General features: G+C 33.9%; 4 protein-coding genes across 4 annotated transcripts; all 4 read right to left on the minus strand.

Annotated features, from left to right (window-relative positions):
• Positions 1-269: 269 nt before the first annotated feature.
• Positions 270-3,129, minus strand: LOC117206835. Its single transcript, XM_033446525.1, has 4 exons — positions 2,886-3,129; positions 2,617-2,803; positions 669-1,022; positions 270-410 (listed from the first exon to the last, which is right to left on the minus strand). The coding sequence occupies exons 2-4, from the start codon at positions 2,794-2,796 to the stop codon at positions 324-326; spliced, it is 621 nt and encodes a 206-aa protein (XP_033302416.1). The 5' UTR covers positions 2,797-2,803; positions 2,886-3,129; the 3' UTR covers positions 270-323.
• A 1,275-nt stretch (positions 3,130-4,404) lies between these two features.
• On the minus strand, positions 4,405-6,982 carry LOC117206610. Its single transcript, XM_033446096.1, has 5 exons — positions 6,831-6,982; positions 6,677-6,707; positions 6,038-6,130; positions 5,246-5,439; positions 4,405-4,613 (listed from the first exon to the last, which is right to left on the minus strand). Exons 1-5 carry the CDS (start codon positions 6,903-6,905, stop codon positions 4,524-4,526), a joined length of 483 nt encoding a protein of 160 aa, XP_033301987.1. The 5' UTR covers positions 6,906-6,982; the 3' UTR covers positions 4,405-4,523.
• Positions 6,983-7,676: 694 nt separating this feature from the next.
• Positions 7,677-12,808, minus strand: LOC117206608. The gene is made up of 7 exons (XM_033446094.1): positions 12,598-12,808; positions 10,792-10,975; positions 9,753-10,057; positions 9,099-9,164; positions 8,930-9,014; positions 8,400-8,626; positions 7,677-7,889 (listed from the first exon to the last, which is right to left on the minus strand). The coding sequence occupies exons 1-7, from the start codon at positions 12,697-12,699 to the stop codon at positions 7,833-7,835; spliced, it is 1,026 nt and encodes a 341-aa protein (XP_033301985.1). The 5' UTR covers positions 12,700-12,808; the 3' UTR covers positions 7,677-7,832.
• Positions 12,809-14,200: 1,392 nt separating this feature from the next.
• LOC117206609 (5'-3' exoribonuclease 2-like) lies at positions 14,201-18,502 on the minus strand. The gene is made up of 6 exons (XM_033446095.1): positions 18,359-18,502; positions 17,949-18,235; positions 16,653-16,724; positions 16,500-16,586; positions 15,853-16,207; positions 14,201-15,350 (listed from the first exon to the last, which is right to left on the minus strand). The coding sequence occupies exons 2-6, from the start codon at positions 18,003-18,005 to the stop codon at positions 15,040-15,042; spliced, it is 882 nt and encodes a 293-aa protein (XP_033301986.1). The 5' UTR covers positions 18,006-18,235; positions 18,359-18,502; the 3' UTR covers positions 14,201-15,039.
• Positions 18,503-18,744: the final 242 nt, after the last annotated feature.

Raw genomic sequence — 18,744 nt, forward strand, 5'->3', positions numbered from 1 at the left:
TATAGATTTTATGCGAAATTCACAACTGTAAACACGCGCAGAATTCATGAAATAGCTAAAAATATTTGCTAACGTATTTAGTAGGTGAATCATTTTCAAGTCATTACGCGGATTCATAAAAATATGAATTTACATAAATATCTACAGTATAAATATACATATCGCACGTTAACATTATCTAACGTGTTTTTCTAATCAACCGGCGAGAAAATCACTTTGTGTTTCATAAAACGACACAGTAAAAAAACAAACAAGTTTATTCGAATAACAGAAAAACAATTAGAACACCGAATAAGACGATCTTATAAATTATGATATTTACATTACTCTAATCCGACCAGACGAGCTCCTATTTTATTTAAAAAGTCTGTGATTTCCTGGGTACTCGTTTTGACAGTCTTGCGTGGAAACTAAAAATAATTATCGATATATTATTATTCAGAAGAAGTTAACGTTTTCTCTAATTATTACGTTACATGTTCAATCAAACCGTCAAACTTAATACTTTTTATTTCTCATATATCGTTACCCGCAATTATTAATATTTATTCCCCGTAGAAAGTTAAACGTTTTTCTAATTCCACATAAAAAAACGCGAGAAATCTTAATTATTTTCTAAATATATTTCTCCGTCAAAGGGTTAATGTTCTACATTTAAATATACGTACGTCAACGACACCGTTCAGAAAATTGCTAAACTTCTCGAATCCATCGACCAGAGTCCGACCAATGCCGATAAACTTGTCTCCAGAGTTTCCATATTTTTCCTCCTCCTTGATACCATCGACCAATGGTGTAGGATTCAGAAAAGATTCCAAAACGTTCGCGATAGGTTTCGGAATTGGCTTCTCTAGGAAACCTTGCACAGTTTCGTTCTCCAGTCTCACAGTTTCGCGCGCGTTTGGTCGAGTGTTCGTAACTGGCGGATACTGGGTCGTTACCGAGGATATTGGTTCGTAGTTCAAGGCCACCGATTTCTGCACTACCGCTGTCGCCATGGTCTGTGTCTCGCTGGCCAAAGCCTGTTCCATAAAGGATATGACGCGTGTTTATCGTTTGAATATTTTATACTTGCTAGAATACTGTTACGATTTCTCAATCCTTGAGTTTAATGATAGCATGAATGTTAGGCGAACGTTCCAGTGATATTTTCCTATATACTAAGACATATTTCACTGATTACCGCGATTCTCGTGCTAATTAGACGAGTTCTACGCGCGATTCAACCTCGATTTTCCTTCCAGTCAGGTTGATTTGCTATTCGTTATTGCCACATGCGATTAGAAAAAGATAGCCTTACGATAAATGGTGAACCTCTGTTGAGAGATGAATCGATTTATTCGATGTATATGTCTTATGCTTTTCCCTCTTTTCCGAGACACAGTGATAGTTTTATCGATATTTAAACGAATTATTTACTGGCCCAAGTTTTATAAAGATCTAGACGAACCTTTCGTCAGGAGAAATGATCAGAGTACTGAAAATTAGATTGCAACTGGATCGAGGGTGTGTTTCAATAACAATAATTAGAGAGATGAGATAGGCGAAGAGACGATCATAAATGACGATTATAATATCAAATTCAGGGTTATTAATTAAATTTCATGTTGATTGTTTAAGACAAATGAGTTTTTTCTTTTTCGGGTGCCCTCGAACAATCAATAATATCGTCGATATTTATTGACAAATCGCACTTTTAATGAGGACTATTGACAGAAATATCGACAATATTATCGATCGCCTGGTGGCGCAGTTAGAGAACAAACTGATAGAATTTTTATGTCGATGTAGTATTAAAAAAGCCTATTAAGCCATAAAGAATGGGAGACAAATCGATGATATGCGGTATCGAAGTCAGTGCGCCAATTACCTGCGCCCGACTGGCTATGATGTTTCGGGCCAATGTGACGGAATTCACAAATCTGCCTGTGCCGATTCTTATCGCGTCCGCGACACGGCCTAAAATCTCCTACAAAAACCGAAACACAATTTTGACCTAACCGCTATTCTATACCAAATTTTGTAATCTTAATCGAATCTTTGAATATCGCCAGTGTTCTTACTACTATCGCATACTATTTTCGTAGCATTAAAATTATGGTGGATAAATAAATATAGGACAATCTGTGCAATCTGCTACTAATCTGTGCAAGTAGAAATAAGAACAAACAGTAAACGATATAAAATATAGCTTTAAACGCTTCATTATAAAGCTGTAATTAAATTAAACAATACGAAAAATGAATCTTATGCGATATAGATGATATCATACTCATTGGCATGATGCCAACATGCGGCATAATATAATTCGTAGTGATTGATAGATAATATCAATAACAGTGATTGCTTAGAATACTAAAACTTCTGTTTGAAAATATAGCATGAATTATTATAATAAATCTGTATTTCAGTTTGTGTTCAATATTTGCATATAATTTTATAATAAAACGTTTACAGCAAAACTCTATACAACATATCTTCCTCATTTTCACTTGTGTATATATTCTAGACTATAGTTGAGTAATTTATTCAAAGAATGTGAAACTCTCCCTATGTTAAAAATGGTCAGTGACCTTTCTTTGTGAAATTCCTTTAAAAAACTATAAACGCACTTACCTTGCCTGGCGCGTAATTAGACACTAGCCTTGTAGCAACATTTCTCGAATTCGTATCTCCCGTATTTAAGGTGAATCTGGTTGGTTGTTCCACGGGTAATCCCATCGATAAATCGAGCCGACAGACAAGGATCAAAATACAAAATCTCAAGGTTCTTCGTTTTTCAAGACTTCCCCACATCGTTGTCCTGCAAAGAAAATTTCTTCGCCACTAGCAACTCCACTTTCTTAAATGAAAGTGACGATACTTTGTTGCGGAAGTATACTCACGACGCGGTTTTTCTTCTACTTCTTGCCAGAAAATCGTTTTACCGTGTACGAAACGAAGATAATTAGAACAGAACTGAAGATTTATCGCATAGGACGTTCCTTGTATCGCAGTCATCCAGCGACTAACACATTACGTTGTAGTCAGTTATAAAGTTGGTTTACGCTCTTACGACAGACACTTACTTTCTCTTTCGATTTGCTTCACGATCTAGGAACAAGGCACACAAACAGCCGTCGACCGTGTACGTACGTGTTTCTTCGAAAGCTCATTTGCAATCGAATAATTCGATATCAAAAGAAAAATCATTCAACGATCGAAAGCTATCATCGACGAAAATTATATTAATGACGTCATAAGTGAAATTTCTTCGCAATACGTATAGTAGATCACGAAAACACCTATATAGTTATCACTATTTTTACCAAGATTTTTCTGAACACGTTATGTGTATTATAGAAAACTTTGGGAAATTTCATTACTATTGATAAAATTTGATATAGAAGTTACAACTTACTTACTATTTTCGGAATTTTGAGCGCGGAATTTGAGTTCGGGCAGGCCCACTCGCTTCTTTAGGAAATTCCGAATTACATGTCCTCCCCGAGCTGCAAACCTAATGACTCCGAGGTCAGGTAAAAAACTCCGGCAAAAGCCCAGCCGAAAAGGCACGATGGACAGACGAAACACAACGGCTGGTAGGGAGAAGCAGCAACGTAGGAGGACAGTTCATCATCAGACATCGTACCGTGTGAGTGAAATACTTCACTCCCAACAAGATCTTACCACCGCCGTGTTCATAACATCACACTTTAATTTTATACAACAAGTGCAAATACAGTGCTAGATTACTCTAACACTCGATCTATTAAACCTCCTCCACCTTGAGCGTAATATCGACCGATCGGTTTGACCTGACCGGTTGCTCTTTAGTCGAGGATTCGCAACACTTACTGCAAATGTACACTTAGTAAAAAATTAATATACATACTCATACGTAGTAGTTTTAAACATTAGTGTTGAACGTGGCTTTGCCAAAAGCATTGTGACTTATTAGTATTGTACAATAAATAATTATTTGTTCCGAATACTTTGGTGACTTGTGCGAAATGACGTGTGCTTGTGATAAATATCTGGAAGCTTCTGTATATGTATTATTGTCAAATTTTTTTAGGATTTCACTAATATAATCATGATAGATATTATTAAAGTACCAATGAAATTACAAAAAATATATTTATATATATTTTATATATTTATATATATTTATAGAAGGTTTCTATGCCTAAGTGTTCGGACACTTTCGCGTACCACTGTATCGTTTATTATTGAAATTAATGAAACCAAAGCACTTTGTACATATTTTAATATAAAGCCGTTTGTGTTAAAATACGGATAGAAGTAGAAGAAGGTGAAGTTTATATCGCAATCACGATCTGAGCTATAGGAATTAAAGGGTCGATGTTGGATGACTTGTCCTCAAGAAGATATTAGAACGGAAAATGGGTGAGAAAATGTTCATTTTTCATTTTTGAGATAGAATTTTATTTCGCAAAATGCACATTTTATTGTAACACGTATAATATATGAATATGCATATCCAAATTAAATTGTACGAATGCTAATGTATAAGACAATTATCAACCACTCGTGCTTCTCGTTATGTTCAAGAGAACCAACAAGAGCTCGAGTAATAAAGCGACTATACTTGCGACAAGAGTTAGTGGAATCTGAAACATGCAAAAACAAAAATTACGGTTAAGGTGCCTGCTCACTGATGTTTATGAATAATTCGACATCTCATCGTCGTTCGTTTTGCATATTTTTCGTGAACATATTCGTAAGACACATACAGTCATTCGTAAAACTCTTCTTGCATTCGATAAAAAGGCCATTTTTAATGAAATAGAACGCTACAAGATTTCATTGCGAAGTATTTTTTCACCATTTTCTTATTGTTTTATATATGATAATATACAAATATGTATATGCCTACATCCTATATATTTTATTTCAATAAAAATGACCATTTTTGTAAGATGTAAATTGCGAAGACGATTTCATCGACGATTGTAATTGTTCGAAGTTACGAAATACACTGAAGTACATACAGAAAATATTTTGGCAGATTTAATAACAGTTTGTGAACAGTTTGTGTTAGTGTGCAATAAACCCACAAAAGGTTGGCAAACATATTGCAAACACTTGGTGGGCAATGTCGTATTTGTTAACGAATACGCGTGTTTAAGGAAAATACGTCATTTTCGCTTATTAAAATAAGAATGATCAAAGTGAATAACATATTAAAAACGACTATTTAATAAGATTATAAGAAAATTACGAAATATAATATGAAACTTACACGCAATACTTGAGATAGGAGTATTATGAGTGGACCAACTATAGGTAAGCTTTCTAAGAGTTCGATTACAGGACCAAGTAGTATCTGAAGTTGTGAAAGATTTCCATTCAAAATACCTTCAAGTAGGTCACCGATCGACACTTCTTGAAGACCCGTCAAGAGCTTAGTCAGGCTACCGGTGAGGCTGTTTCCTCCTAGATGTAATCATGAAACATTACATTAACATTATATGAACGTATTAGTTGAGAAAACCTTTCCAAGTCTATTATATAACTTCTTTAAAGTTGATTATGAAGAGAAATTGAATTTTATTTTAATATTATCACCCCTTAATAATATTATCGTAAATAGCGTTATTCATATCTACTGCAAATAATAACTTATTTATCTTGTATTTAATATTAAATAATAGTAAAATCCTTAATAGCATTTGTTTGATTTTATTCATATCTAAGGTAAAATAATGTATTCGAGTGAAATTTCATTTATAATAGCATAAACGTATATATAGCTCTTGACGATTAATTATAGTTAGATCATGAATGGCGGATAGCGACGCTTCGATTTACACGTGATAGAAGATAACTTATTATGTTAGAATTTGATTTCATTAGTTTTCCGAAATATTTTGTTAATCGTACTAAAATGTATGAAACAATTTATTGTGTACAGTGGACTAAAATTATTAAGGGGCGAAGATTACGAAAAGCTCGGAATTTCTTTTTAATTTTTATTAGAATTCGATAGTTTATTAGAAGGCTCTATTTAAAGGGCCAGAGATAAAGCTATTACCTCCGGTAGAGTTACCACTCAAAAGAGGTCCAAGGATACTAGTGAGGGCATCGTTGAGAGTCGGGGCTTGGGGTATTAAGTTACCAGTGGTTCCTGCAAAATCGTTTAAAACATTCCTCTTGCTTAATTTATTGCCTATTAATTAAAATGGTAAAATCCAACTATGTCTCTGTTCGAATATCATCGTTCATAACCATTCGGATGCTTTCGCAGTTTGTAATACGCAAAAGCGTATAAATTGGCTGGATGTTTACTTAAATTTACATTTTTACGAATATCATTAAAGGAGTAGTATCTAAATAGTAGCACGTCTCATAACTATTGTGACAGTTTATCTGGATATTCAGTACATTCCCGTATACTATATGCTTCTGTATATTTCTGTACATTTAAATTTTAATATTTAGAAGCATCCGTAATCTTATGATAAATTAATAATCATTCGATTCGATTAACATTCATTGTAAAATACCATAGGTTGTTAGATAGTATCGATCCGTAAAATGCGAACATTTTTGAAAAAACGACGTTTCAGATGCGTCAAGCTAATAAACGTTACATCCAACAATATCAATAAGATACATATATTGCTTTACCTATTGCCTATTGCCTATTTACTAAATAGAGTGGTACCATTACCTTGTGCAGTAGAAAGGACGCCCTGTCTAATCTGAAATATCAATATATCGCAATGACAGTGTTCTTAAGCAGCATTAAATAGAAATAATACACAAATCTCGAAATACAATTTGTAATTGTCTTCGTTATAGTAACTATTTCAAAGAAACCTTACCAGCTGACCATTGCCTATACTGGCCAAGAATCCAAGCAGGAAGCAAGTGAGGAATAAAGACAGTATAACTCTCATATTGACGAGCTGTGTTCTTTCGTATGGCTTTGCGACGAAAATACAGGAAGCGGCTCCTCGAAAGTACTTGCTTTCTGGTTGACTCGTTCATATTTATATAATAGTTATCAGTCGGTCTATATCACATTGTTTGACCATTAATAGTAAATACCTCGTAATAGCTGTCATTGTTCGGAAATTAGCATTGATATCCAAAAACTCGACCTTGGCTTTGTCAAATATCATTATTACTACTATTCGTACGTTTCATGAAATTTCTGAACACTCGCATATCTTGTCTTTTACATAACATAATTGCGATTTTTATCGAATATGAGCGCCTAAAAGTAAGATACCGACAATTTTCGCAATTGGTAACACTTCACTCGGGAACACATCTAGGAAAGAAGCAACAATGTAACAGTATAGGAATTTTATTTCGTATATTTACTTAGAAATGATAGAGCAGAAAATTATAATTATCTAACTAAAACCATTTCCAAAATATGGTCACGTTCGCCTTTCCAAGTACTCGATTTTCCAAAAGGATGACGGACACGTCGATGGGCCCGATGGCCCATGGGGATTTCTCATCCCTTTAGCACTTTTACTTTTATTACCTCCACTGCAGTTCGTACTCTTTGTCTTATCAAATTCATCGAATTTTACACGATTATTTCACGATACTATAATACAATAGGTTTCATGTTTACAGAATAAAATAGATTATTTTCGATTGATTTATTAATGCAGTGTGAATCTGGAGTGATGGGAATAAACAGTGAAAGAGAGTTCAGTTTAGAATAATTTATTAAGAAAATTCTAACAAATTAAACACAACGCATCTATATCTATTTTTAATGGATAGCTATTTCCATTACCACTAAGTCTTACAATGTAAAAAGTGTGTATGGAGATTAGAAAATCGACGCAACACGATGTCGTTACTTATCCGGCATTATTATTCAACAGTTGATTAACAGCGTTCAGCGTTGATATCGGTATCTGTGAAAAGGAAACACTTAAGTGAATGAAGGAAACTTTCGTTATATCATATACTACCCTTCTTTGTAAGTATCCGAACATACTGATGTTGATGAATTAATAATTGGAATTAACAAATTATAAATTCAAATTACATATTAAACAATACAAAAGCAGTACTATTTACCCTATAAATTGATTCTTTATATATCATTTTTTGAATCAACATCCTATCCGTTTGAAAGATATCTTCATAATGTAATTTATAATTTAAAAATGATAGAATCCAAAGATAAAATGTTTACCAAACTGACAGAATAACGTTATAAGACCCGACAGTTATAAATGCCAGTCTTAGTATTACGTATTGGTTCTTAAAAATCAATTTAATCGCGTTATAATATTTTATTATACGGCTATGCTGGTTATATATATAATATCATCGAAGTAATTAAAATTTATCTTGTGTAAGAAACAAACAAGCGTCCGAATACTTTTGGATAGAAAAATAAGGATAATCATATTTTTTACCTGAAATATGTCATCGTAAAAACCAGGACTTTTGGTCCTCATGACAGCTACTTTTTGTGTAGGAGTAGGGTCTGAATAATAAATCGCTTGACGCTTTTGGATGTTTTGAACATTTGAATCGGCATTACCCTGCGGCTCTATTGGAACTGTATGCTCTTGATCAGCCTGTCTCTTCGACTCCCATAACTTTCTTCTACGGTGACGTGGAAGGACTTTCGTTAGTCGAACTAAAAAATAAATCTCAAATGTATAAAAAGTGTCGTATTATGTTGTATTGTGTCGTGTTAATCCATTAAGGGGCAACGTTACGTTGACGCGATATTTTATCAGCGTTCTTTTTTCCATCAACTTTCATTATGGAATTCTATTTTCGTACAACGTGACTGTGAACGAGAATTCTGAAGGTTTTTATCCTAGTTATTTTTTTCACGTAGACTTTACGACCTTATTGATATAATTATAACATTATGATAAACCATTGGTTGATCCTTAATGAGTTAAGATTATTAATTAATTGAAATTTTTCTCACCAACGCGTATATCATTCGTCTCGCTGGACAAAACAGGATTAACCTCGGCGATAGATAGCGGATTAACGTTTAATGCTTCTTGTATCTGACGCAATCGTATTCACAGATTATTAATTCGATCTAAGAGCAACGACCTTCAAATTGATGCCATTAATTCAATTGTGTTTACCTCTTTTTTCGACGAAGAGTCAATTTGCTTAAAAGCCTCTGGAGATTCCGCCGGCACAGCCACTGTCTACAAATTAACCATAATTTTACCCTTCATATCTCAACACTTCATAATTTGTTTGCTAATCGTACATCACAAACCATATTCTTTTTCTTGTACTTTCGTATCATATATTTACTGTCTGAGATTTATTCCTCTTTTTCTTTTTTCTTTCTTTTTAACGAAGCACGTCATTTATATACTGTGGTGTGCAAGACTTCCCGGTCACGTCAATCTCTCATTTTATATTCCTAATGTAAGGTAATGATATTTATCTAATGTATTTGATCATCTAATGATCTCACCTAATGTAATGATATTTGAAAAGTTGTTAACTAATATTAGGTACAGGACAATGACGAATAAAAGAAAGCAATATAATAAATAAATACGACTACACAGTTATATTATATACACTACGAATTAATTATTCCTTTATACGAATATAAAGTAGATTTATTTGCCCAGAAACTTTTGCACACATTTTGCATATATTTCTTTATTTCACACTTTACAATTAAATTTGAATTATTTTTAAAACGTCGCAAATTTGTAACTCTGATAACGAACATCTTAATTACGACTCAATGAACAATTAATACTAATTTAACGCACCTCCAATACTTTTTCTTTCTTATTTCCAGAACGAGCGATTACTTGAATATTCGAACGTCCCCTGGTTGATTGGCCCCTATCGCCTTCATCTTCACCTGGTTTATTATTTCCATCATCTCGTCTGTCGCTTGGTCCTCTGTTAGAAATTCCAGCTGATGTTCCAACCGCGTGAGCTCCCGTGTTGGCGAAGATTCCTCCTCTGAGTCCAGGACCCGACCTTCCACTTCCGTCTATCACTCCGCCTAATCCTGCTGCAGCTTCGTGTCTTCCGTTTCCAAGGCCTGCTCTCGCGAACAGACCTCCTCCTGTTGATCGATTCACCGCATGAACTTTTCATTTCGCCTTCTCATAGGGGAAAAAAAAAGAAAAAAAACTGGAAGTCCAGAAGTCAACTTCCAGTATATTTATGATACGATAAATATCTATTTCTGAGAATCTATCAAGACATAAAAAAATCATATCAGTATATAATTGGAGATGATATAATAGCAGCTGATTTCTTAGGATCTATGATTTTTTTGCTGATATTATAGTTCACGTTTACATAAGGAAGAATTGAATTCGCAATGTAAATATCCCTTTTCCATCGTCTGAGGAGAATTGTCTTTTTAGATGGTCGAAGAGAAGACGAGACACGCCAGAATAATGGATCAGTTTTATCGAAAACAAATGGATTTATCGTTTAGTTAATTTAACGTTTATCATTTGGTAACATATTAAAATAAGATGTTACGTGTAAGCAACATCGCGCATAAAGATGTTAGTTATGAAACTGGAAAAATTATAAATCGTAATACAAAATACTTTTAGTAGAAAGTAACGGAACGTAAGAAAATAGGGAATCTGTAAATAAAGGAATTATTATATTCGAGAGATTGGCAATCCGAATGACAATTTGACTCGTTTGCCACTTGACGGATTAATCGAGCGCCAACTAAAGTTTCGTTCAAGTAGATGAAATTCGTATAAACGTCTATGACGACAGATTTCCAAGTTCTACTGGAAAAGAAGAAAGACGTTTCGATGGAATTGTACTAGCCAAGATTTGCATTGTTGCCATCGATTGCGCCACCCAAACCAGCGGACGCATGGCCACCCCAGGGTGTTCCGACGCTAGCGTGAAGTCCATTGCTTCCGCCTAGTAAACCACCCAGTCCAGCTTGGGCATGGTAGCCGCCCAAATTGAATCGGATTCCACCATTTGTAAGTTGAACGAATGGAAGCTGCGAAGAAACAATGGCACGTTTTTTTATTGTTTTGTTATTAGATCGCGAATATTTATGTTACTGTCTATAGTTAAATTATCCTATATCGATCATTTCGAAAGTAATGAAAACTAAAGTGTTTTTTATTTCTCTTCATATTATTTAAGGCATTTAGTTGTTGTTTGAATGAACAATCTGTATAATATACATCAACATAACTTTACTTAATAGATGAAATTTGTACGTCTAAACGTATCTCGAAGTATGGCAAAGTACTAAATAGGATAATTTAACTAAAGGGTGCAATATGTAAATTCATATTTTTATCAACTCAACTAGAGGACCTATGCAGAGATTTGATTTCTTTATTAAATATTATGGCGAATACTGTACTTTGGAAATTGTATACATAGTTTTTTCATATTATGTACAGTGCATTGTATGCATTTTTACTAACTCGCTTAGTTACTAGGGTGCATCAAAATTCGCAATTTACCTAACATTTTTGTATAATTACAGCGATAAGTTTCTCCAAATATTAACATTTTAATAGTTGCTACCTAACTATCTACGTTATATCTATAGTGCCTCATTGTAAAGTTTATAAACGTTGTTACACTACAATTAGACCGATAAACCTTAATGAAGGTTTTCAGGTACGTTATGTATGTATTTAACAAATAGATGGTAGTTAATATGAAACAATTTTCTTAAACAATTACAAACTCAGTACAATTTGCTTCTATACCACCTGTATATCTTCTAAGTTTTTCAGGATTATTTGATATTTATGCAAATATACTAAATTGTCGGCCTGATAACAAACTTCAACTCAGTCCTTGGTTCACTACAATTATTTGCAAATTTAAGCAATATCTTCCAACAATCATATAACCATCGCAAACTTATAACTCGGTTTTATATTTCCGCAATCTTTTCCCTGATCGTGGTTGCGTTTGCTGATTACCTAATATTGTTCCGCCATCAGTGACCCGTACTCTCCCCTTTTCGCTAAATTTTTTTATACATTCTATTCACTGTCATTCATTCGTCATCATTTATGACCGTCCAAACAAAAAGATTCAATGGATGTCGTGGCACGTTATCTAATTATTGTTACGTTATACTTGGAAATATTAGAAAGTTGCTCGCTTAGAGCTATTTGCTCATACTCAGTTTGTAAAACAATTCATTAGGTATACAAATAAGCATTTACAAAGGCTGCAAATATCGCACAGTTTTGATTATCATCTCTAATTATACTCGCTTGTTGAACAACTGAATAATTTTGTTTTCGTATGAGGGGAAATTCTTCATTTTTAATCGTTTTGTAAATATCGATGTCGAATATGAACGGAAACTTTTCAATCAAAATGTGACAATTTTTTTCAATTTCTATTCCTATTTTTTTTTTTTTTCGAAGCTTCGTTTTCTTACAAATTTCCAAACGCGAATTACCAATTACGCGAATCGCCAATTAGAATTCCACTTGTTCGTTCAAAATTCCAAGCAAAGTTACAATGCAAAATTCGATAAATCGCTGTCTCACAATCGGCCGCATCGCAAACGTAAGCGTGAATTGTTCTCAGGCAAATACAATGAAAATTTGTATTATTAATTCAATAAAGTTGAAAACTCACCGAGAATGGACTCTGGGCGCTATTTTCGCTATCTTGAGGCATCCCGGTGATCAATGCAATTAGACTAACTACGAACACTAAAACAACCTTGCCGCACAGCATCTTTCTTTCAACTGAGTCGCACAACTGGCTACCTGACGCGCTTACTACGGACTTCTAAAAAGACCTCGAAGACATCTCTGGCTCACCTTCTCGTCGGGAAGGGATAAAGTCTGACGTAGACTTAAGAAGTAGCCGAGCAACTCGTTTTGCGAATGTGGTTTTATAGCTGATTTATACGACGATTGTCTACCGAATGAACTGTGATTACGCCGGGGTCAAGGACAATATGAATACAATCACCACGCATTCATTTCCTTCTTCAGTCTTGCTGGCATTTGTATAAGTTTCGGTGTGCTGCCTTAATTAACAAGTACATCCCCGAAAAGACAGAGAAGACATTGTACGTTGTTTATTTTTACAAATGGGAGAAGTTCCAATAGGCTTTTAGCGTCTTAATGCACAAATTCTTCCTCGATTTATTAATGAAAATAATTGAATATCTTTTTATAATAAAAGATAGCTAGTTGGTGCGGTACAAAATGTATTGTACCTTTTTAGAAAATAATTCAAATATTTTCGGAAGGTTTTTCGATTTATTGTTTTCACTTTTAGTTTAGCGTTGGAAATTTTCATTGTTTTACGTCGAAAATAAATTACCAATTAACGTGTTCATGGTTAAGGAATTCGTAATTTCTTCACAATTTAATGAAAGGGAATGCTGCAATCGTGAAATAGCTATGCACTTGTGTGATGGAGAAATTTCCGCTAAAATGACTCAACACATAAATGAAGAAGAAGCAAAGGTTTTTATAAATGATTATTTTTTTGACCAGATAGATGGATGACGCTAAAAAGATCTTAATTAAAAATATAACGAGATGCAGGAAAACTAGACATTAATATCGCAGATCAAAGTTGAATCAAACGTAAACATAATTCCTCGAATAAATATCTAAGAACATAAAATTACATGACTAATAGTATTCTAATGTCAGAAGATATTTTAGAATTCTCCTTATTTGTTTGAATAATAAGGTGGTTTATGAAAATCCAAAGTTACGGTTCAAACTTCAAGATTCAATCTTGTAATTCGACGAACTTCCGTTTTCGAAACCAGCATAATCGTTGTCAACGCCAACTTGTAATACTTTTTAGAATGTCAATGATTGGTATTTAATTCACAGTTTAATACAAAAGGCTTAAAAATCTTTCGTATGCTACTTAGAAATACTTTTTCAATTTCTGATACTGATTCCTTCGAATAGATGTGATAAATTACAAACGAAACCGATCAAGTGAATCATTCAACCTTGCCAACGCTGTATTTATACATATGCTAATACATCGATAACTGCGAAACGATTTAACGTTAACGCGTGGACTGATTATTATTTTACATGCATTTATGTGCTTATGACGCCCGAGCCATATAAATAAAAAACCAGACTACCGGTCACGCGATTATTCATTAAATCCGACTATTATCAGATACTGAGATTCATTTTCCTTCGTTTAATATTTATCTTATAACGAGGATCCATGCAGTGGAATATCAATTATGTACAAAATGAAGTTGAATTTTATTCGAATACACAATGGATACACGGGTTGTTTGCTTATCCTCGCATCTTTTCGTTATTCATAGGACGTGTTACATTCGAAATGTTTTCCGTATCGCAGGATTGACTCGTTTAACATTCCATGTAGTAGCCATGGAGTCTTTCGTGGTACATACGTGACTTCGAAATTCGTGGGTGAAACAGCGCAGCTGCCGTGAAAATCTAACGAGTCATTGTCGTTCGTTCGTCAATTATCGTCCCAACGATGAAATTGCAGTTTGCTTTAACGACTCTGGTTTTCTCTAAACAGCGACATTTTGTCATTCGTTATCTACATAAACGATGCAATGTGACTCACATACTTATCGGCCAGCTGTTATCGAGCGTGTGATATATAAAAGTATATATATGTTATACAATACGTCATGAAAATTTAGAAAATCAAATTCATTTCGCCTTGCATTTCATTTACGAGTCAAACGATACTCTGCTGTTCTTCGATGTCACTTCTCTTTACAATGGTAGAACATTTAAAGTAACGTGCACTGCTAAACATACATACGAACATATGTATTAGGTATTAGGACATTTGGTAATCGAATGCATTTCATTGTTGTTATTCTATATTCTACTTATCTTATTATAAATCTGTCATTTCAATTGCGTTACAGGAGCCTTGTAATATAAAATATCAGACAAAGTAAAATTTGCTTTTTCCAATAAATACTACAAGTAGATGTCCTAATTCCTAATACTTATGTACGAGTATAACTGGCAGCGTATGTTACGCGTGATAGAAAACTAAAAGATTGAATTCATTTCACTGTTTGATGAATTTGTTCTATGATTGAAACGATATTCTGCTGCTTTTGGGTGCAATCTTGTTCTGCAGTGGAGGATCATCTTCATAGTCTAGTCCATTTTCTTTATTCGGAGCAATTTTGTTCTGTATTCGAAAATCGTCGTAATACTTGTTTGGTCTTTTATCTTTAGGGGCGACTTTATTTTGTATGGAAATATGCGCGCTAGTTGGTCGAGAGCCAGAAATCGTACCAAACCCAGCGGTGATCCCATGCCAGGAATAATTTGTGTCTTCTTCTACGTTTTCGTGGACTTCGTAACTACCTGTACTACCCTGTCCTCCATGGGTACCTATAAAGATTTCTATATGAACCATCTGTAGTTTTATAGTTGTACTGTTTGATTCAGAAAAAAACGAAGTTTTCAAAACCTATAAACAAATATATAAACGGTAAAAAAAGCGGCACACCATTCTCTGGTTCTATATAATGATTCTCGTTAGAAGCTGCAATAAAATTCCTTTGCAGAATTTTCCACAATATATTCTCTATCAATTCCGTAAAATTTGTACCTTAAGATATTTTAGAAAAGTTTTGGCATACGATTAAAACGAGAAATCCCACATATCAACGTACAATTCACTATTCTTTCTTATTATCTCGATTTTAAGAAATTCGTTAACGACAGAAAAACGCGCCTTTTGTAAAAATCTCCTATTACAATTGTTCGATTAATAGTTGAAGATATCGCACATATACCTTTGTCTTTCCCTTTTTCATTAATTTTTTTCAGGGATTTCGCTTTTGCCTAGTCAAGCAGTACAGATATATACTCGATACCAGTAAATGTGTACCTTGATTTCCATGACCACCATGACCACCATGACCACCATGTCCACCACCATTTCCACTGTACCCGCCAAACGGACCTTGAATACTACCTAAGATACCATGATTACTAACCAGGAAGGAGAGGGTGTTTAAACCAAAGGAATTTTTGTTATTGTTCTTAACGTTTCTCTTCATTTGTTGTTGTTTGAAACGTTGTTGCTGAAGTTGCTCTCTTTGGAATCTCTGTCGTTCCCTTTGAGCTAATATTCTCTCTCTTCTTTCTTGGCGTATTCGTTGTAACTCTTCGGCATTCTGGAGTCTCTGCCCAGACGTTTGTTTTACTAGAGCCCCAACAGCTTCTAAAGTCGAAACAGGGATCTATGAAAAAGAAAGAAAGATTTATATTTCAAAGAAATTGCTAGGATAATATATAGATAACACGATAAAACACAAAAATTTGAACTGTGTCATATCGAGAGCGTGTTACGCGAGAGCAGAATATTATTGTTTGATGAATATCCAAAAGTATGTATGCACACCGAAAGTTCGTTTTGTTTAAAGAAAGTAAAAAAGAAAAAAAGAAAAGAAAAGAATTATATTTTAGGGATTTTTACGAAAACTGTATTTACGAAGAGTACGTGTTATATAAGTCACCGGAATATAAATATACCTTTAAAATACTATCGATGGCCTTAGAATTTTCTGGGCTAAAAGTTTGCACCGCGGCTCCTGTTTCCTTGATCGCCGTAATTGGAATCTGAAGCGTTAAAATCAATTTTTATTGGATCACCGAGAAACTTAAGAGAGATTAAATAATACTCACGTTAAAAATACTGTCTATCACACGGTCACTTTCACTCGGATCATTTTGACGCTTCATTCGTTGAAGGATCGCCTGAAATAACAGATTTAAATTCAATTATCAGGTCTCCATATCATGTTTAGACCATTTTTATTTAAGAAAATAATATATAATGACTATAGAATGACATTTTTATTTGTCAACATATAAAGCGACAATAAAACAACTTTTAATCATCTCAGTATAGGGGGAATTAACTTTCGATGAAATTTTGTAGCATTTTAATTCACTAAAGCTGTTCTTATAATAGTATGTTTTGACACCTGAACTGTGCTGTAAACGGAAGATACGATAAAGTTAATCCCACACGTTATAACGTCGCAAATGCGGGTAGAATTATCCGTACGGGAATGTGCATTGAATTACTTTTAAACAGCTATTATGCCTACATAGTAACTTTCTCTTTTCTACATATAGAGCGTCAAACGATTTTCTGCTCGATAAGTGTTAATGCAAATGCCAACGTGCCTTCTGAACAGGCGTTATTGTTCTTTTGTTGCATTTCTATTTGCGTTAATATCGCATACCGGAAAATTGAAAATTTTACAGATCAATGTTCCTTTCTCATTTGAAAATATCAACGAGTTTAGGTTCAAATTATAGTTGTTATACAGTATCGAAAGTTAAATTCTTTTATTATTACTTTACCTATTAATACGTGAATTCAAATATAAAAAACCATGTGAATAAGAATTCGCGTAGATGACAAATGATTAAGAGTCGACGAATGTTTTGTATTGGTCTTTAAATAATTGGTTTTGTATTAAGAGCGATTCAGAGAATGCACGTGAAGATGTGACTGCACGTGTGAAAAATGTGTATTGTGTGTGTGAGGCCTTTACCAGAAGAATTTTGTAAAATTCGCTGAAGAATCGAGCGTCAAGATCCAATGAGAAAGAGTCTCAAGAGAATTGTTACTTTTTTTTAGTATTATCGAGTAAAACTCTGCTTGCGATTCAATGTTCCTTGAATGATCTGAATTTTATTATCGAAGATCCAAAATATTTGAGATACCAACATTTTTTGTATATATACTCGGATAATGATTAAGCTTCACCACATTCATTGCAATTACGCTATAATGTCATGACAACAGAGATAAGTCTAAGGAAAGCCAATATTGATTTGTGTGAAAAGAATCAGTACGTTTATAATACTAAACACAACGATGTAAAATCCATCATTTGAGCAGATCTGAAAGTTTTAACGTGTTAAAATAATAAGATACAAATTGTTGCAAATAAGCATAGAACTTACTGTCTCCGAAGCTGTCACGTACAAGATAGCGTTGAAAACGCAGATTATCCCAAGCATTGTTGTAACACCTTGATGCGACCGTCAAAGAATCTTCGTGATCTGCAAACTGCAGAACAGGTCGACGATCCTCCAATCTATAAGGATGATTGCAAGATCCCACGCGAGGTATCAACCAATCACGATGTAGGATTCCACGGATCCAATACCTTTTGACCAGTGGTCCTTTCTATTCCACGTAATCTTCTTACACACGATTTAGCCCCTCCTTTTTGTCTTCTTTCACCGAGCTATCGTGTTACGCGCATGCAACAACGTAAGCGGAATTAGTTATTTACATGAAAGTAACAGTAACAGTAACAGTAAACCCATGTATGAACACGAACAGACAGATGCAACAGCTAAATACTCACAGAAGTTCGACGATCAAACGAAAATTACGACCAAAACGCATTAAGGACAGCTGATGAATTATTATTTCTTTTTACGCTGAAAGATAGAATTATGCCAAGCAATTGTAAATGATTCTGAAGAAAGTCAATGAAAGTCTGATGAAAGATCATCATCTTACAATGGCGAATAAAAATTTCTCGTTACGTACATCATATTTTACTTTATACAATTTAAGAAAATGTTATTGTAATGTGTATGAATTTCTCATGTGTGTAATGTATTCACTTTATATTATTTAAACAAATTTTAACCAATATTGTAAAAAAAAGAGAAGCAAGAAGTAAATACTGTTATGTATTTACATAATATTATTTAAAATCTTTAAAGCTGAGTAAAAAGAACTTGT

This window comes from Bombus bifarius, unplaced genomic scaffold (genome assembly GCF_011952205.1).
Source record: "Bombus bifarius isolate JDL3187 unplaced genomic scaffold, Bbif_JDL3187 scf7180000008008, whole genome shotgun sequence".
NCBI classification, from domain to species: domain Eukaryota; kingdom Metazoa; phylum Arthropoda; class Insecta; order Hymenoptera; family Apidae; genus Bombus; species Bombus bifarius.